The 17227-nt window shown below is 41.9% G+C and overlaps 1 protein-coding gene across 1 annotated transcript in view; it reads right to left on the bottom strand.

Moving 5' to 3' along the window:
- Positions 1-16807, bottom strand: part of Lancl2 (LanC like glutathione S-transferase 2) — a 32963-nt gene extending 16156 nt beyond the window's left edge. Inside the window, exons 1-3 of the mRNA XM_051202904.1 lie at positions 16391-16807; positions 5496-5613; positions 251-458 (exon numbers count right to left, since the gene is read on the bottom strand). Of these exons, the coding sequence (XP_051058861.1) occupies positions 251-458; positions 5496-5613; positions 16391-16594 (530 nt within the window). The 5' untranslated portion in view covers positions 16595-16807. The remainder of the gene's footprint in view (positions 1-250; positions 459-5495; positions 5614-16390) is intronic.
- Between the last annotated feature and the right edge of the window lie 420 nt (positions 16808-17227).

The following is a 17227-nucleotide window of genomic DNA, read 5'->3' as shown; positions in this document are numbered from 1 at the left end:
CTCAAACTACTTTCATGGATGTGAACTCACTTTCACGCACTGAAGGCAATCAAAAATTGTTGAGAATGGTTATTAAAGTCCCACTGAAATTAAGGCACACTCATATGATCCCACCACTAAGATTAACATACTTCACTTTCAGACAGACCTGTTTGCAACTGCAGATTAGAAAATGGCTAATGGTTGAACATCTTTTCTCAGTAATTCTTCAACAAAACCTTTGGAGACATTTTCAAGTTTTAAAACTCACTTGGTGATGCATTCCTGGGACTCACATTCACTTTTGAGTTTATGATATATCACAGCTCCCACAGCAAGGGGCCCAGCATCTCCACAAAGGAAAGTGACTCTGCGACCACTCAGATTTCGGAGGGTTCTCTTCACGTAATCCAGGGATCGGAGCAGGTAGGTCTGGTCACCAGTGACCCGGTACAGCTGCAGGTACAAAAGTGCTATGCCTGGAATGAGTCCCACCCCCAAATGAAAAGCATTACTATCTTCCTTTTTACCTTCAGGAAGTAATTTTCTAATTATGCAAAACATCTTCTACAAAGATTGTGAGTTTTGAAATGGACATCATGAACAATAACAACAGAAAGTGTAATTTATTTCATAAAATTGAAAACAAGACACAAAAATTAGGTTGAAACTTATCGTTCTGTTACTGGCCCAAGGTGGTGAGTCATCAATTTATGCTTAGAAAAGACACAGTCCTGACTCATATCCTCCCAGCTTATCCTCAGTCCTCCTGAATCTCAAGCTAATGTAACTCCTTCCTTTTCTGCTTCTCCTCAAATAATTTCTTTCTATGTGATTCTACAGTAAGTGATTATCTTTCTGAAATTTCTGCCTCCTTTCTCATTTTTATATTTTCTACAGTCTTTCATGTTTTTACTTTCCTCATCAAACAACTAGGCATCTAACCAGGGGAGTCCAATCCCCATTAGGGAATACCACATGACATGGTACACTGGGTTGCCTGTCACCAACATCTTCTAAAACAGAAACAGAAATCCGGAGCCAGGTGTGGTGGCTCACGCCTGTGATCCCAGCATCTAGCAGATGAATCCAGCAGTGTCAGCAATTCAAAGACGTTCTCAGCTACATGACAGTGACTCTGAGGTCAGAACGGCTACACTGAGATTCTCTGTCAAAGTCTCCCCTCACGAAGGATAAGAACCAATTGTACTGAGAGTTCTTGGCAGAAACCCTTTGAAGAATAACTTCCTTCGAGAGCATACTCTGACTCCTGAGCGATGGGACAATGGGAGAAGGGTGCATGGATTTGACCAGTACATGCAGTGTGTCACACTGAACCCCATTAATCCGTTCAATTAATATGTAATGGTTTAAAAAAAAGGAAAAAAAAGGAAGTCGGCATGATAACTAGGTAAAAAAGGAATCAATGTAACAGGAGCACACTGCACAATAAAGTACTAAAATAAATGTTGTTAGAGTGGGTCAATAAGATGTTCATTTAATCTAAAATTGAAGATCTTTAATACTCTAGACTTCATCTAATTTACCTAATAATCTGATCTGTATTCTCTTATTTTAATTTTTAAATTTCTCTAAATATCTAGTTGTTTATTCTTTAGTAGTTAATTCATCTTCAGGTTGATCAAGGTGGTGTGGGCAGTGAGAGATGCCCCACTCTGTGCCTGAGACGGGTGAGAGAGCTTCCCTATCCCTCCCCAGCGGCAGCACTTGGGAGTGTGGACCCTGCACCTCATCGGGGCAACGGGGTAGATCTGGCTCTGATGGTTCAGGTGTGGCTGGACTGATCCTGAGGGTGTGAAAGCAGGAGAAGTAGCCCCGCCCCTTATTCATTGCTGGAAGGAGTGAACTGGCCAGGGCGATGCTGGAGAGCTCACCCTGGTGGTGAGGGTGGGGAGAGCTGGTGGGCTGACCAACCCTGCAACTACCCAGGCCCAGAACCAGGGTTATGACTTTGCCCACCCCAACATCCACCCATCTATGATGTGCTAGAGCACTTTGGTCCAGCAGACCCAAAGCTTAAAGATCTGTATAATACAGCACAACAACAAGACATTCAAGAGGAGCGCCAGTGAGCGCCCAGCACCGATAGTATAGCAGAGACCAGAAGCCTTGAACCAGAACAATGCGTCTCTGCAAGGAACACTTTCAAGTAAAGATACATGGACAAAAGGGTTTACTGTATGACTCACTGTCGTACTACACCTTCCATAACTAGATTTTTCCTTTCTTCCTCTCTCTTAAATTTTACTTTATTTTGGGAGGGAGATTGCAAGGGCAGAGGGCAGACACTCAGGAATGGGGAAATGAATACAAGATACATGATGTGATCATGGAGCCCTCATCTAGTACCTGATGGAAACAGAAGCAAAGGCCCACAACTAAACACTGAGCTGAACTAGAATCCAGATGCAGAGAGGGAGGACAAGACCACGCTGCAGAAACACATAGAGACAGCTGATCTGAACAAGGAGGAGCTAACGGGCCCCCAGACTGATAGCTGGGAATCCAGCGTGGGACTGACTCAGACCTCCTGAACATGGGTCTCAGCTGAAAGGCCTGAGAAGTCTAAGGGACCTCATACAGTGGACGTATCCCTGGTGTACAAAAGGACTTTGCAGGGCACATCCCCCATGGAGGGATACTGCCTTAACCTAGAGACAGGAGAGAAGTCCTAGTCCTTACTTCAAATGATTTGACAGATTTAGATGACCCCTCCTGGAGGGCATCACCCTACATGTGGAGGTGGGGGATGGGAGGGGAGGGTTGTCGGGGTACATGTGGAGGTGGGGGATGGGAGGGGAGGGTTGTCGGGGTACATGTGGAGGTGGGGGATGGGAGGGGAGGGTTGTCGGGGTACATGTGGAGGTGGGGGATGGGAGGGGAGGGTTGTCGGGGTACATGTGGAGGTGGGGGATGGGAGGGGAGGGTTGTCGGGGTACATGTGAGGGTGGGACAGAAGGAAAGAGGGAGAGAGGGAGGGAGGGAGGGAGGGAGGGGCAGCTGGGATCGATATGTAAAATAAAAAAAAATTTTAAAAAGATACATGATGTGAAAGACACAAAAAATAAATAAAAAGAAAATTTAAAAAACAACTTCAAACTGCTGAAGAAAGACACGTTCGTGGTTTGTAGAATGAATACTGTGAAAATGACCATTTTCCAAAAAGCTATTTTAGAATCAATATAATTCCTATCGCATTCATCACAGAAATGGAAAAAAACTATCCTAAAATTTAACTCGAGAGCCAAAACAATCCTGATCAAAAAGAATGCGGAGTGATACAAAACATTATGATAACAGTCCAAAAACACACACGCAGACCAATGAAACAAAGCTAAAGACCCAAACATGAATACACGTAATCTCAGCTATTTATTGTTGACAAAGATGCCAAAACCATGAGCCAAAGAGAAGTGTGCTACAAAAACTGGATGTCCAATGCGAAAGAACGAGACTGGACCTGTATCTATCACCTTACAACCAACTTTAGATGCATGAGACTTGAAAAATATGAGAAATATCCCACTGCAAACTCAGTCAAAGACCATAAATGGAAGGTTATATAAGCCCTAGGAAGAGTCTACTATTTTTGTATCATTAAATGTTAATATTTTCAAATTGTCTTATAAACATTTATGTTTGTGCAAACAGGTTTGTGCTGATGTTAACCTGGATTGAGAAGCTTTTTTATTTATTTATTTGCAGTGCTTAATGCAGAAAGTCCTAACTGATCAAAGTGCCAAAATAAGTAACTGCCAGTGTTCAGCTTGAGATAGGTTATCTATAACAATCCCCCCCCCCTTCTGTGTCTGAGGAAACATCATAGAAGAGGCTGAAAGAATGTAAGAGCTAGAGGATGCAGAGCAGAGTTGTGAAACGCTGTCTTCTGGAGATGACATGGCTGTTTTCATACCGCAACTCGAAGTAGCCTTGATTGTCTATACAAGACTTATATGTACGATTAAGCCACCTAAAACTCCAGCATTGATGGGGAGGATGGCCCTGAGTCACTTTGCAGTCACAGTGGCGGCTGGTAGACTGCCCTTGCCCTAGTGAATGACTACAAATCCATGTACACATACTCAACATGAATTTGACTCAGGGGATTATTATCATTAGTATTAATAATATAAAAGCATACACTAAGTTAGGAGAAAGACAGGTTCCAGGCCCTGGAAATCTGGAGAGAGGTAATAGGGGGTATATATAATGAAAATACATTGTATGAATGTATAAAATTCTCAAAGAATAAGTAAAATATTATTTTAAAGCTAAAAGGAAAGTCTCTAAATGTGAATTATTAGCATGCTAATCAGACTTGACTATAATTCAGAGAACAAGGTCTGTCTTACTTTATACACTTCATACAGCTACGAAAATGTTCTGACTACCTGGTAATGTTAAGTAGCCAGTTAGGTATTGTAGGCCTGGGGCACATTGGAGCTGACCATGCCTTAATTTAAAACTTGCATACTCAAGGTTTAAAACTAACTACTAGTCAAAAGAATGTGCCAGTAACAGATAGTTACCTAAACCTCATCCCAGGATCCCAAACCTGGTAGGATTACTATCTATCAGGCACCCTCATAAAGGACAAACATAGCTCCAATAGTCTATCCAAACAGACTGTCCATGCCCTGGACAGAAAAGGGCCCTCAGAAAAAGCTATCTGTTCTGGAAATAGTATACATTTGGCCTATGACATAGACTGCACAATGACCACTTTGTTCACTGTTCACGCAGAGCCTTTAACAGTACTTACTCTATGAAGTGACCCCTGTGGCCACTACCCACTTCCATCCCCTTTAACAGTAGTTACACTATGAAGTGATCCCTGGGCTGCTACTTCCATCCCCTTGACAAAGTGCTCAGCTTTAATCTGTACTAAACACCTGCTATTTCCTAAACTCTGCTTTGTGTATCTCATCTGAGCTCCTATAGCATCGATCAAGAGAACCAGGAAGAAGAGAGCCCAGAGTTAGAACAGCAAAAATGTAAAGTCAGTTAAAGCAGGTGAGTGTTCAGATCCTGAATTACATGACTTTTTGTTTAAATGATGTAATAAATCTATCATTAAAAGAAAATGTTTATGTATATAAATAATTAAAACGATTTGAAGCAAATTAAGTACAACCAACAAGGTAACCATTTATGAAACAGACCAGAGACACCATTTAATCACAGTTTGACAAAAAGAAAACTAGAACAAAACCAAACCAACAAAATAACATAGAGTAGACCTTTTCTTGCCATAGATGTGCATAGCTGTATGAGGTTAAATGTTATAAAAATATACTACATAATAAAGATCAAACTTTCAGACAGTATTTCTTCAGAAACAAAACTACAAAATGACTCATAATAAAACTGTCTAATGCTTCAAGAGTATGAATGTCACTGTTTTAAAATAGGAGGAAACGTCAAGTTTCGGCTTATATACCATAGTATATAAGTATACAGTATATAGGAATGGAACATAAGGGTTCCTACTCCACCTGTCCAACCAGTATACGCAGAGCAATCGTGAGGGTCAGCTGTCTTCAGTCCTTCCTCCATTTGCTGGAGAAGATCTTTGATTTTGGTCTGGATGCGCTTTATAAAGTTAGGAACAATCTAAAAATCAAAGAAGAAAGAAATTAAATTGCACAAGAAGAGAGCTTCATGAAAGCAGTAGAAAGTTGCCCTGAACATAGTAGAGAAAAATGACCTTATTTGGCACTTCTTAGGGGGCCTGAACCTGTTCTGGCTTTGTAGAGTTAATGTTTTAATGAAATAACACCTTATATGGATTACTACTTTAAAAAAAAAAAAGAGTTCAATGCCAGTTTTAGCTACATAGTTAAGTTCAAGGCTAGCCTGGCCTCTGCTGGGCCTTCCTCAAATTAAAAACGAACAAACAAGACAAATAAAAGGCTCCTATTGCCCCCTCCCCCCTGACTACCCCTTTTTTATCAGGGACTACACACCCACACACTCTCAAGGTTCTTTCCACCCATATGCCATGGGATAGCCTCAGTGAGGTCAGACACTGTATGCCCGAGCTCACACATGCACTTGAGACATCCCAGTGAGACCAGGGATAGTGCACCCTCTCATCTATTAATTTCCCCTGTCCCCACATCCCATCAGAGCAAGCTCATCAGGCCAGAAATGCCTGCCTGCAGCCTGAGTCTCCCCAACCCATACATTCCTGAAACACCCCCATGAAAACAAAAGCCATCCCTTGGCTCAAACTCATCTTTGCCCCATCAACAAAGATTCCCCTGAGGTTTGAGACTATACTACAACTAACCAAGTAAGGTTAGTTAGTTGTAAATAACTACAGCTACCTACCTGCACATAAACACCATTTTCTCTACAACTTAGTTTCACATAGCTCATAGTACCTAACCAAGCCAAAAGAAGCTACGTCTACAAAGAACACAATACTGAACACAGACATGCAGGAGCTCATTCAAAAAGGTAAGAGGAACACACACGCAGAGTTAGTCACAAATAGAAGCACCACCCACAAAAAGTCTGAACCACAAAGACAGGGGAGCCAACGCCAGAAATGGAGAAAGACATGGACACTGGTCCAGATAGTCCTTAGAAATGGAGAATATAAGTATGAGACATCCATCACAGAGAATCTCCTGGCAGCAAGCCAAGACTTCTAGGAAGTAGAAAAATGTGCAAGCTATCAAGTAGACCTAAGAATTCAGGGGTCCTACTGCTGCAGCCAGTAATTACCCTAGGGGAAGGTCTAGTGATACAGCATGGTACCTTGCACACAATCTGAACATGGAAAATGACTATACAGCAACCTCGTCCTCATCACAAACACACCCACCTAAAAGAAGCAATGAGACCCAACAAATAACAACCAAATAACAAATTCCTAAGTACAAGTCCCAGTGTAAAAAGACACCAGAGGAAGGAAAGATCCCCTGGGCTCATAGATAGACAGAATTAATATAGTAAACATGTCCATTCTTCCAAAGGCAATCTACAAATTCAATGCACTCTACATAAAAATTCCAAGATAATTGTTCATAGAAACTTGAAAAACAATTTCCAATTTCATAAATAAACACAAAAATCTAGGACAGCTGAAAAAAAACTGAATAATAAAAGAACCACTGGAAGTATCTCAAATTGTACTGTGGAGATACAGTAATAAAAACAGACATGTTGATTAATGTAATCAAATTAAAAACCCAGATATGGATCCACACACCCATGGACACCTGAGGTTTGATAAAGTCAGAGGTAAACACTACAAAAGGATACGGCATCTTCAACAAATGTTGCTTGTCAAACAGAATGGCTGCATGTAGAATTACTTATCATCCTGCACAAACTTAACCTCAAATGGATCAGAGATCTCAACAGAAGGCACTGAACCTGATACACTGAACCTAATAGACGAGAAAGTGGGAATAACTTGAATTCACTGGCATAGGAAAGGGCTTTACAGGACACAAAAATCACAGGCACTAAGAATAACGATTAATAAATGGCACTTTATGAAGTTGAAAAGCGTCTGCACAGCATTTGGGCAATTCAGCAGCCTACAGAATAGGAAAATATCTTTACCAATTATTCATCTAATAGGCTAGTATCTAAAATACATAAAGAAAAAACTAAATATCAAGAAAACAAATAACAATTAAAAAGTGAGAGTTCTCACTAACCAGAGTTCTCAAAAGACGAAGCACAAACAACTCAGAAACAAAAGTTCAACATCCTTAACCACTAGGGAAATGCAAACCAAAATCACATTGAGATTACATGTTACACCAGTCAGAGTGGCCAAAAATCAATAAACAAATGATGGCACATACTGTTAAGGATGCAAGGAAAATGTTGCACTTATTCAAAACAATAAAAATCCTGAGCAATTTCAACAATGCTGGAGGGATTACCATTCCAGATATCAAATTATATTACAGAGCCACAGTAATAAAAATAGCAAGATACTGCAGAAAAACAGACATGTAGACCAAAACAACAAAACAGAACATGTGTACATATAACTACAGCTATCTGGTATTTGACATACAAGCTACAAATATACATTGGAGAAAAGATAACATCTTTCAAAAATGGTCCTAGGAAACAGGAACCCTCAGCCACTGCTAAATGCAAACAGATGCAGCCATTCTGGAAACCAGTGTAGAAAAATCTCAGAAAGCTAAAAATAAATCTCCCATATGACCCAGTTATGCCAGTACTTGGAATATGCCCCGAGGACTCAACATCCTACTCTAGAGATATTTGCTTAGCCATGTTCATTGCCACTATACTTAAAATAACTACGGAATGAAAACAACCCAAATGTCCTTAAAATAATGAATGGATAATTTTAAAAAATGGTTTATATACACAATACTATTCACCTATGAATAAAAATGGCATTGTGGCATTTGCAGATAAGTGGACAGAACTAGAAAATATTAAATTGAGTGAACTAACTCAGAACTATGTGGATAAATATTGCATGTTTTCAAATTCATTGTCCTTTAATTTGAGTCCTCAATCCAACCAAAAAGCAAAATCAAAGTCAGGCATATCTGTATCTTACTTACTTTTGGGTCATCTGTTTATGTAAGCTACTGTCCCAAATACATGCAATCAAAGAGGTATATCTTTGATGTGATGAGACACATTAGTGAGAGCTTTCTAAGGTTTTACGCAGGTGTAAAGTCACCCTTTTCTCTGTAATGTTTTAGAGTTGCAGTTACCGCAGCTTGCCAAATACAAGGATCCATTTTTCAGAAGTAGTAGCAATACTAAAAAAAATTACACTAAAATGCTTATAATCACACATATGAAAACATAAATATTCAGAAACATGCACATGTCTTAATGCATGTTGCTCAAGAGCCTTGAAAATACAATGATTATCAAAAAATAATTTTGTTACTCAGTTCTTTCAGGGCATACAAGATGGCAAAGACAATTATTGTGAAGGTACCCTGGTAGTCCATGGGACTCTTATCATACTTAGAGTGTACTTTTTAATAAAGCATCTGGGTATGGTGGTATATGCCTTTAATCACAGCACTAACAGTATTTGGGAGGCAGGTGGAGTTCTGTGAGTTCCAGGTCAGCAGAGACTACACAGTGAGACCTTCTCTCGAGAATGAAGTAAAACAAAGGAGAAATTTCACATCATTTTATTTCTAAGACATAAGAAATCTTCTTGTCATCATTAGCTTTAACTGATAAGTTGACCCAGCCTAGCATCACCAGACAAGGGAGTCTCTCACCTGAAGGAGTACCCAGATTAGACTGGCCCGTGGTCATGTCTGCAGGGGGTTATCTTGACTGTAACTAGCCTACTGTACTATGGGCAGCATTATTCCCTGGGCAGATATTAAAGCTGGCCAAGCATGAACCTGAGAACAAGCTAGCTAACAGCTGTTCCATCACAGTTACTGCTTCAAGCTCTTGCTGTGAAAGTTCCTGCCTTGACTTCCTTCAGTGAAGGACTGTGTCAAGCAAATGTAGGCTAAAAGAACTGTTCCCTCCCAAACAGCTTTTGATCAGAGTGCTGTATCATGACAGACAGGAACCCAGAACACCTGTTTATTTAAATTGGAATATCATCCCTGCTCAGGAGTTAATCGCCAGAGTTGTTACAAATGGGAGTTCTTAATGTAAAATAGGATTGCTTCTAGGTTTTATCCTAGAACAAGCCAGAACAACCCTCTTCTTTGACACAGAGTTTTCTTCTGTTTAGAGATAAACAAGGAAGAGATAAGGCCAGAAAAGGGTAAAAGAGAACAGGAGTTTGACAATAGAGTTCTTGGAAGTTTTTCTTTAATTCTGACATACCCTCTAAAAACTTTAATTACTTTTGTATTTAGCATCTTTTAGCATAAGTCCTATTAATTTTTGTAAATTACCAAACACATATCCAGCTAGTATAACAATATTTTTCTAGATGTGTCTCCCCTTCCTTCAGATTAGGTACAGGGAGGAGTGTCCAGAAAAAGAAAATAGATTGCTGCCAAATTATCAAACAATAATTATTTCAGAGGTCTGAAAACAAAATAAATAAACAGTCAGACACTAAAAGGCTTCCAAAGCAAGTAAACAAACTGAACTCTTTCAATGGAACATTTTGAAAGAAACCAAAAGGTTATCCAACAAGATCCCACACCATCTCACAATAAACAGATGTACCACCAACCACACAAGGAGCGGAGCGCTGAGCCCCATGCAGAACTCACGGTACCCACCTGAGGAGGCATGCCCAATACTTGGGAATAAGGAGCCTCCTATTGGTCCCTGACACCAAGCCCACTAACTCCACCAGTGATCATGGATTGTCCTTGGGGCCCCACATTTGGTAACCGGTTATAACTACTGATTCAAAACCATAGTTCTCACCTCAAAGGGAATAAGACAGCATTTATGCTGTTGCCAAATATGAGTGAGCAGAGCCCAGGAACATGGATTCTGGTCTCCCCAAAATCATGTTCCACTATGAAAGTAGTTACAATATGGGATTTTTATTGCCCACGTATTAAAGAGTTACAAATCAAAGCAGCTACAAATCCATTAGTGGGAGCCACAGGTAGGCAGGTTATAGCAAAACGGGGGAAACTCTTATCAGGTTCAGATGCTGTTAACATTCTCAGCTTCTGAACCAGTGAAAGCTAATATAAGACTGTCAAAGTTACAGGCTATTACTAGGTCAGACACAGATGTGAAGTATAAGTAGCTTTCAATGAAACTAAAAATAGCCCCAGATAATTGGTCTCCTGTCTGCAACATCTTAACTCTTGATAACCTTGAAGTTCAGTCATTTCATTTGGCCTCATGGACTCTTTAACAGTGGTGACGCTTTCCTCTCCAGGTGCAGTTAGTTTGCCCCAACCCCTCCCCCTGTCACATACACATTTTCCTTTTTTCTCCTTCTGGGAACTTCAGTTCACACATGGTGTCTAGTGCAAGGCTGTGGATCTGCATGCAGAGGGCACTGATTCCTGACTCCTGTGTCTCAGGGCAAAGGAATGCACCAGGGGCACATGGTTAGAAATGAGACAGATGACTAAGGAAGGCAAAGTACTCCCAAGAATAGACATAGAGTAAGGACCCAAAAAAAAGAGTTCCAAATGTACTGGGCCATGTGGCTAAGGCCCTTTCTGGGACATCTGTACAACACCGGAATCCCTCAAGTTTGTATATTGGAGGTTTTTTTCTGTCGTGGTCTAGAGGAAGCCCAGGCAAAGGACTTCCAGTCTTCCTCTGCAAACTGCCTTCAATCATATGTCAATCTTGATGTTTCAATTGAAAACATAATCAGTGTGTGTGTGTGTGTGTGTGTGCGTGCTTTCAATAACATGTGGCTGAGTGTTGCTACTCTTTAAATAGATGAAGAGAACAAATCCATTCCTGCAACCCTAATCAACACCACCATGATGGCATCAAAAGGGATAGAGATGGGCTGGGCATACAGACTTGGGTGGCACATAAGCATACAAATTATCCCCTTTATGTTCTTGAAAAAGAGTCAAGAGATTATTTTTTCCCCTATGTGCCTCACAAGAATATTTAAAGACATTGTAGTTTATCAGGTTTGAGGTGGGACCTGTATTCCTAACAGGTATCCTGAAGTGCTGATGCCTAACCACAAACATCACTCTGACAAGGATTGTAGGTGTCACCCCTCCATCCATAACCCCATGGCCACACACTATGCTTATTTACTTTGTGCTTCAGTTTATCTGTTTTTGAGATACAGAATCTCATCTAAGTTTCTCACGCTGGATTCCAACTCCTGAGCTCAAGTTGTCTTTCTGCTTCAGTCACTTGGGTAGCTAGAGGTTCAGGTATCTAACTGTCCACTTTGAATGAAATGTCATTCTCCTAGCAATTGAGAAGTACTGATTTCCTTCTATTTCTATAATATGTTAAGATGTGAAATACATTTTGAAATGAGAGAGAACCCATCAATTTTTTTAAGCTATGGAATATTAAGTAACTGTAAAATAAACCATTGTTCAAGAAGGTCAAATTACAAATAAAAAGTAAAAGTTCTCTAATTTTATATTTTCTTCAGAGTAATCAAGTCTTTCTAAACTGTCCCTATTTACTTTTCAGCCTCAAATTCGGTGAGAACATGCTTTAACATTTTGTGTCTCCTTGACCACTCACTGTCAGAAGTAATCTGCTGTGTCATAAGGGCAGCTCTATGGCAAGACCCACATGGTGAGAAACTGAACCCTTGGAGACAGTGAGAGGGGTAAGCTGGTAAAGGCACTTGCTGCCAAGCCAGCAACCTGAATTTAATTCCCAGAAACCACATGATAGGAGAAAACCATGGTGCGTGTGTGTGCACTAACTAACACACACACACACACACACACACACACACACACACACACACACACACAAACTCATGCATGCACAAATATAAAAGGAAAACAATTAGCCAGTCAGGCCTGCCAACAACTACGTGAAGGAAGTTAGAAGACTATCTTTACTTTACTGAGCTCTGGTATGACTGCATTTTCATGACAAACTCTGAGTCAGAACCACACAGCTAACTGCAGTGTTATGAGGCTCTGGACTGTGTGAGATAAGTGTTTTGAAAGTTGCTAAATTCAGGGTAATTTATTATCCAGCATCAGATAGCTACTACCCAGAGCCTTGTCCTCAAATGCTCTCTTGGTCCTAGCAGTTCAGACTGTTCCTCATATCTGCCATTCCTATAGTCTCTAAGTTCTTTTTACTCCCTGTGAGACATTGTTCATTACACCAATCTCATTAGAGTTAATAACAATCAATTTGGTGCAGTTTTCCTCCTCTGACTGGACCCTCCCAAGATACCACATAAAACTGATGCTGCTGGTTAGAAAACCATCTAAGCTCCACAACTATTAGATTACTTACCATAACCCAGCTCCTCGTACTAGACTTGATAGCTCCGAACTGGATGGACATAGCAATTTCAGATACAACAAAGAAGGAAATAAATGGTAACCAATAAGAAAAGCCAAAAGTATTAGCAGATGATGAGATCCTATACACAAAGAGACCTTAGAGACGCTATCAAAATCTCTTGAGAGCTGATAAGCATGTCTGCCAATGTCATACAAAACTAACACACAAAAATCTCTATGTACCAATGACAAACATAATGAAAAAGGAACCACAAATTAAACTCATTCACAACACACACATACACAAATGCATACACACACTGGCATGCATGCACAAATGAATAAATGAGACCGTACACTAAAGACTGCTATAGTGAAAATATTAAGGCCCCAAAGAAATAAACTGGAGAAGATACTAGAAAATGGGAATACCCCCATGCATATGGATTGGGAAAATAAATATTGTACAAACGGACATCCTACCAAGAGCAATCTACAGATTCAATTCAATCCTCGCCAAAAGCAATCTACAGATTCAATGCAATCCTCATCAAAATTTCAAGCAATCCTTTTCAGTAACAGAAAATATAATGCTAAAATCTATATGGAAACACAAACAAGACAGAACAGCCAAACAAATCCTGAACAAAAAGAGGACTGCTGGGCACAACACACCTGATTTCAATTTGACTACAGGTCCATGCTAGTAGAAATATCACAGTTCTGGAGCAAAACAGACATGTAGATCAATGTAACATGATAGAGAACTCAGGTATAAATCCATGCTACTACATCTATATGGGTTTTTTGTTGTTTTGTTTTGTTTTGTTTTCCAACAAAAATGCAAAAAACCAAAAACCCCACTGGAAAAAAAGAGGGCTTCTTAAACAGATGGTGCTATGAAGGGCAGCACATAAATTCCAGAGGCGTATGTCCTATTGACATTAACACGGCAAAATTCATGGGGTCCAGTGACTCAGGCCATACAAATTGCATAGCCTTCCCTGAATGACTATAACCCTACAGAAATCACCCAACCCACCTCCTCATTCAGCTCCACATAATAACCCCACTGAAAGAAAAATAAAATAAAATAAAAGTAAAGGACTTGGCTTCCCTAGGTATGGTGGAAGAAAAAGTTTATTATAAATACATGGGAGAGCATAGTCAGAGGCAGGGTCATCTGGGGTAGTCCAGAGTGGACATGATGGGTCTGAGATGGACCATATGGGGACAAAGGGAAGGGAAAGGGAAGAGTAGATGAAAAAGGCCAGGTAAGCAAAATGGTTAGATTATTGTATAGGGAAGGGCAACTGGAGGAAAGGCAGCCAAGCCCCAGGGCTGGAGAAGTTTAGGGTAGGGGTGAAGCATGCCAGCCAGGATGGCCCTGTAAAAGGTAGTGACTAAGGGTTACAGGGAAAGCCTGGTGGTCATCATCCACTTTGATGAGTTAACTAGGGACCTCAGCCTTTTGCCCTGGGCTTGAGACTGAACATCCACCTCCTCACTCAGCTCTGTTTAATAAATGCACCCAGTCTGAGCTGCTAAGAACAGCACACCGGGTATTGACTTTTCTGTAACATGTCTGTTGTTTCTTCACTCCCCTAATGCCCCATCAGATCAACCCCAAGCTGTGCGGGTCGTGGCAGTGCTGGGAATATTGGTATCTTTCAAAAGAAAACTAACCATCATCTGTCACTCTGCACAAAACTACCTCAATATAAGACTTCATACTTTAAAACTGCTCCAGGAAAAGGAGGGAGTATACGTCAATGTATAGACGTAGGTAAGAACTTTTCAAGTAAGACTCCAATATCACAGGCATTATGACCACAGTCAAAAATGGGATGCATCCATGGAATAGGAGAGAATCTTTTCTACACATTCAACAGTAGACTAGTGTCTAGTATCTGGAATATACAAAGACCTAAAAAACAAAACAGAACAAAATCAACCTAAGCATCACGAAAAAAGACAACAAATTTTTAAAAATGGGCTACATGGGATTGGAATCACAATTCAGCAATTAAGAGTGTTTGCTGCTCTTGCAGAGGATCCAGGTTTGGTTCCTAGCACCCACACAGTCGCTCACAGCTGTCCACACTGCATTTGCAGAAAGATCCAGCACCCTCTTCTGACCTCCTGAGTATTAGGCAAGCACAGGGTGATCAGGAAGGAAAAATACTTCCATAAAATGATTTTTTAAAGGTGGAGGGGCCTATGCAACTGAAAAAAAAATGAAGGTTCTCAAACAGAGTACTACAAAGACTGCAAACAGTGTACGTTTTTAAAAGGGTTCAACACCCTCAGCAATAAGTGATATGCAGATTAAAATTACTTTAAAATTCCATGTCACCCCAGTGAGAATGCTCATCAATACAAATAACAAATGCTAGCACATGGTTGTCAAGAAAATGGTGCCCGTTTACACTGCTGGAAATCAATCTAGAGGGTTCTCAAAAGTTGGAGATGAAAATACCTAATGTGCTGAACATGGTGGAGCACATTTTTAATCCCAGCACTCAGGAGACAGAGGCAAGTGGATATCTGTGAGTTCCAGGCCAACCAGGGGCTACACTGAGAGACTCTGTTTCAAAAATAAATAGCATATATCCAAAGGTTCCATATTACTACATGTAACAGATGACAGCTTGGCCCTAAACAAGCTATTTGGGCTACACTCTCTAAAATTTGAGCACGTTGAGGAATGGTCAGAGGTGGGGGGAAAAAAAAAGAAGAAGAAAAGAATAAATCCAAGAGCCATAAGATACGACACAGCCAATGTAACCATGAGCTCAGAATTGCTATAATTATTTGCATGTGCACAAGAAGGGCCCTTCCAACAGGCAACAGGTAGTCATGGATGGGGAGGGGCTCATGGGACCCTAATCATTAATGCTTAACTATTAGCTACAGATTCACTCTGGGTAGGAGTAGCCGGGTTCCAATGGATAATTCACACAGACAGTCCTGGTCAAGCCCAGAGGGACACAAACAAAGACATAAATAGGGAGACAGCGATTGGGCGGGGCTGGGGAGGTTCGGGGGAGATGAGAGACAGTGGGGTGGGAGCAACCAGAATGCATTAAATAAAATACATGTATGAAATTGTTAAAGAACAAAATTAACTGAAAAGAAAAAGATGTTAGAAGGTATGACTTTAAGTCTTTCTGGCCCAAGTAAGCGCGCACCCACGGGCAGATGTCATAAAAAAAAAAGAAAGAAAGAAAAGACATCTACCTAACAGCAACAACTAATTCACATTTTAGTCCCAAGAGACATCAAAGTGCTCCGCCGGAGTGTTTCAGCCACAAACAGATCCAAGCCGTGCCTACGGGATCAAACCCTTCGCCCTGCCGCCTTTTCCCTGGACCCGCACCAGACGGGGACGCGCGCCGATGACGTCATCGCACCCCAGGGCGTGACCGCCCGCCGGACGCTACCATTGGCGGAGGTGGCCTCACCCTCCCAACCGCTGGTCGGGGCCCTGGCAGCCCTGGCAGCCAACTCACCTTCCCGTTGGGGTGGAAGGGGAGGCCCGGGTCCTCTGTGGTGGGGAGAGGGCAAACTCGGCCGGTTTCCTCCGCGGCTCCAGCGACGGATCCCGCGCCGGAGGCGGCGGCCTCATAGTCCGGGAAGGGGTTGGGGAACGCCCGCTCCTCCATCTCCGCCTCTCCGAGGTGCAACTTGAGTCTCTTTGACATGGTCTCGCCCATGTCCGCGCGCTTTCGCTGCTTGAGAGCTCAGGGCACGGCGCGCAGGCAGGGACAAACCTCCTGCAGGGCGTTCGGGCCGGGGCTGCGCGGCGAAGCCTCCCTGGCGGCCGGTGCCTTGCACATCTGGATGCCGCCGGCGCGAAGAAGCCGAACCTCCAGCCTTGCCCAGTCACGCCCTCCCGGCGGCGGCTCGCAGCCGTCCCGCAGACCCGCCAAGACTCCCAGTTACCGTCGCCTCTCCTCCGGTGGCTGTGTCCTACCGAGAGGTCCTAGAGAAAAACCGCTCGCCCGCGAAGCTCCCGTTTGCGGTAGGGAAAGCCTGTAAAGATGGGTTCACTCAAAGTGTGAGCAGAGCAGGGAAAAGCGCATCTTCAGCCGCTCCATCATCAAACTGACTGCATTTCCACCAGCCCAGCCTTGCCGCCCGTCCGTGTCCTCGCCCCCTGGTCTTGCGCCAATCACAGGAAAAGCAGCTGCTTTGTTTGATTAAATATATGTATATCTTCTAAAGAAAAGAATTGCAAAACGGCCTAAAACAGTGAAAGGATAGCCTCCCGAGGGAGGGGGCATACAGTCCATCCCATTCATCACCACTGGGAGGGGGGTTGCTTGGAGGAGGAGCCACAGGCCTTT

The sequence above is a fragment of the Phodopus roborovskii genome, unplaced genomic scaffold (genome assembly GCF_943737965.1).
Source record: "Phodopus roborovskii unplaced genomic scaffold, PHOROB, whole genome shotgun sequence".
Taxonomy (NCBI): domain Eukaryota; kingdom Metazoa; phylum Chordata; class Mammalia; order Rodentia; family Cricetidae; genus Phodopus; species Phodopus roborovskii.
The sequence above is the reverse complement of the archived record's forward strand: the minus strand, read 5'-3'. Positions and strand labels throughout refer to the sequence as shown.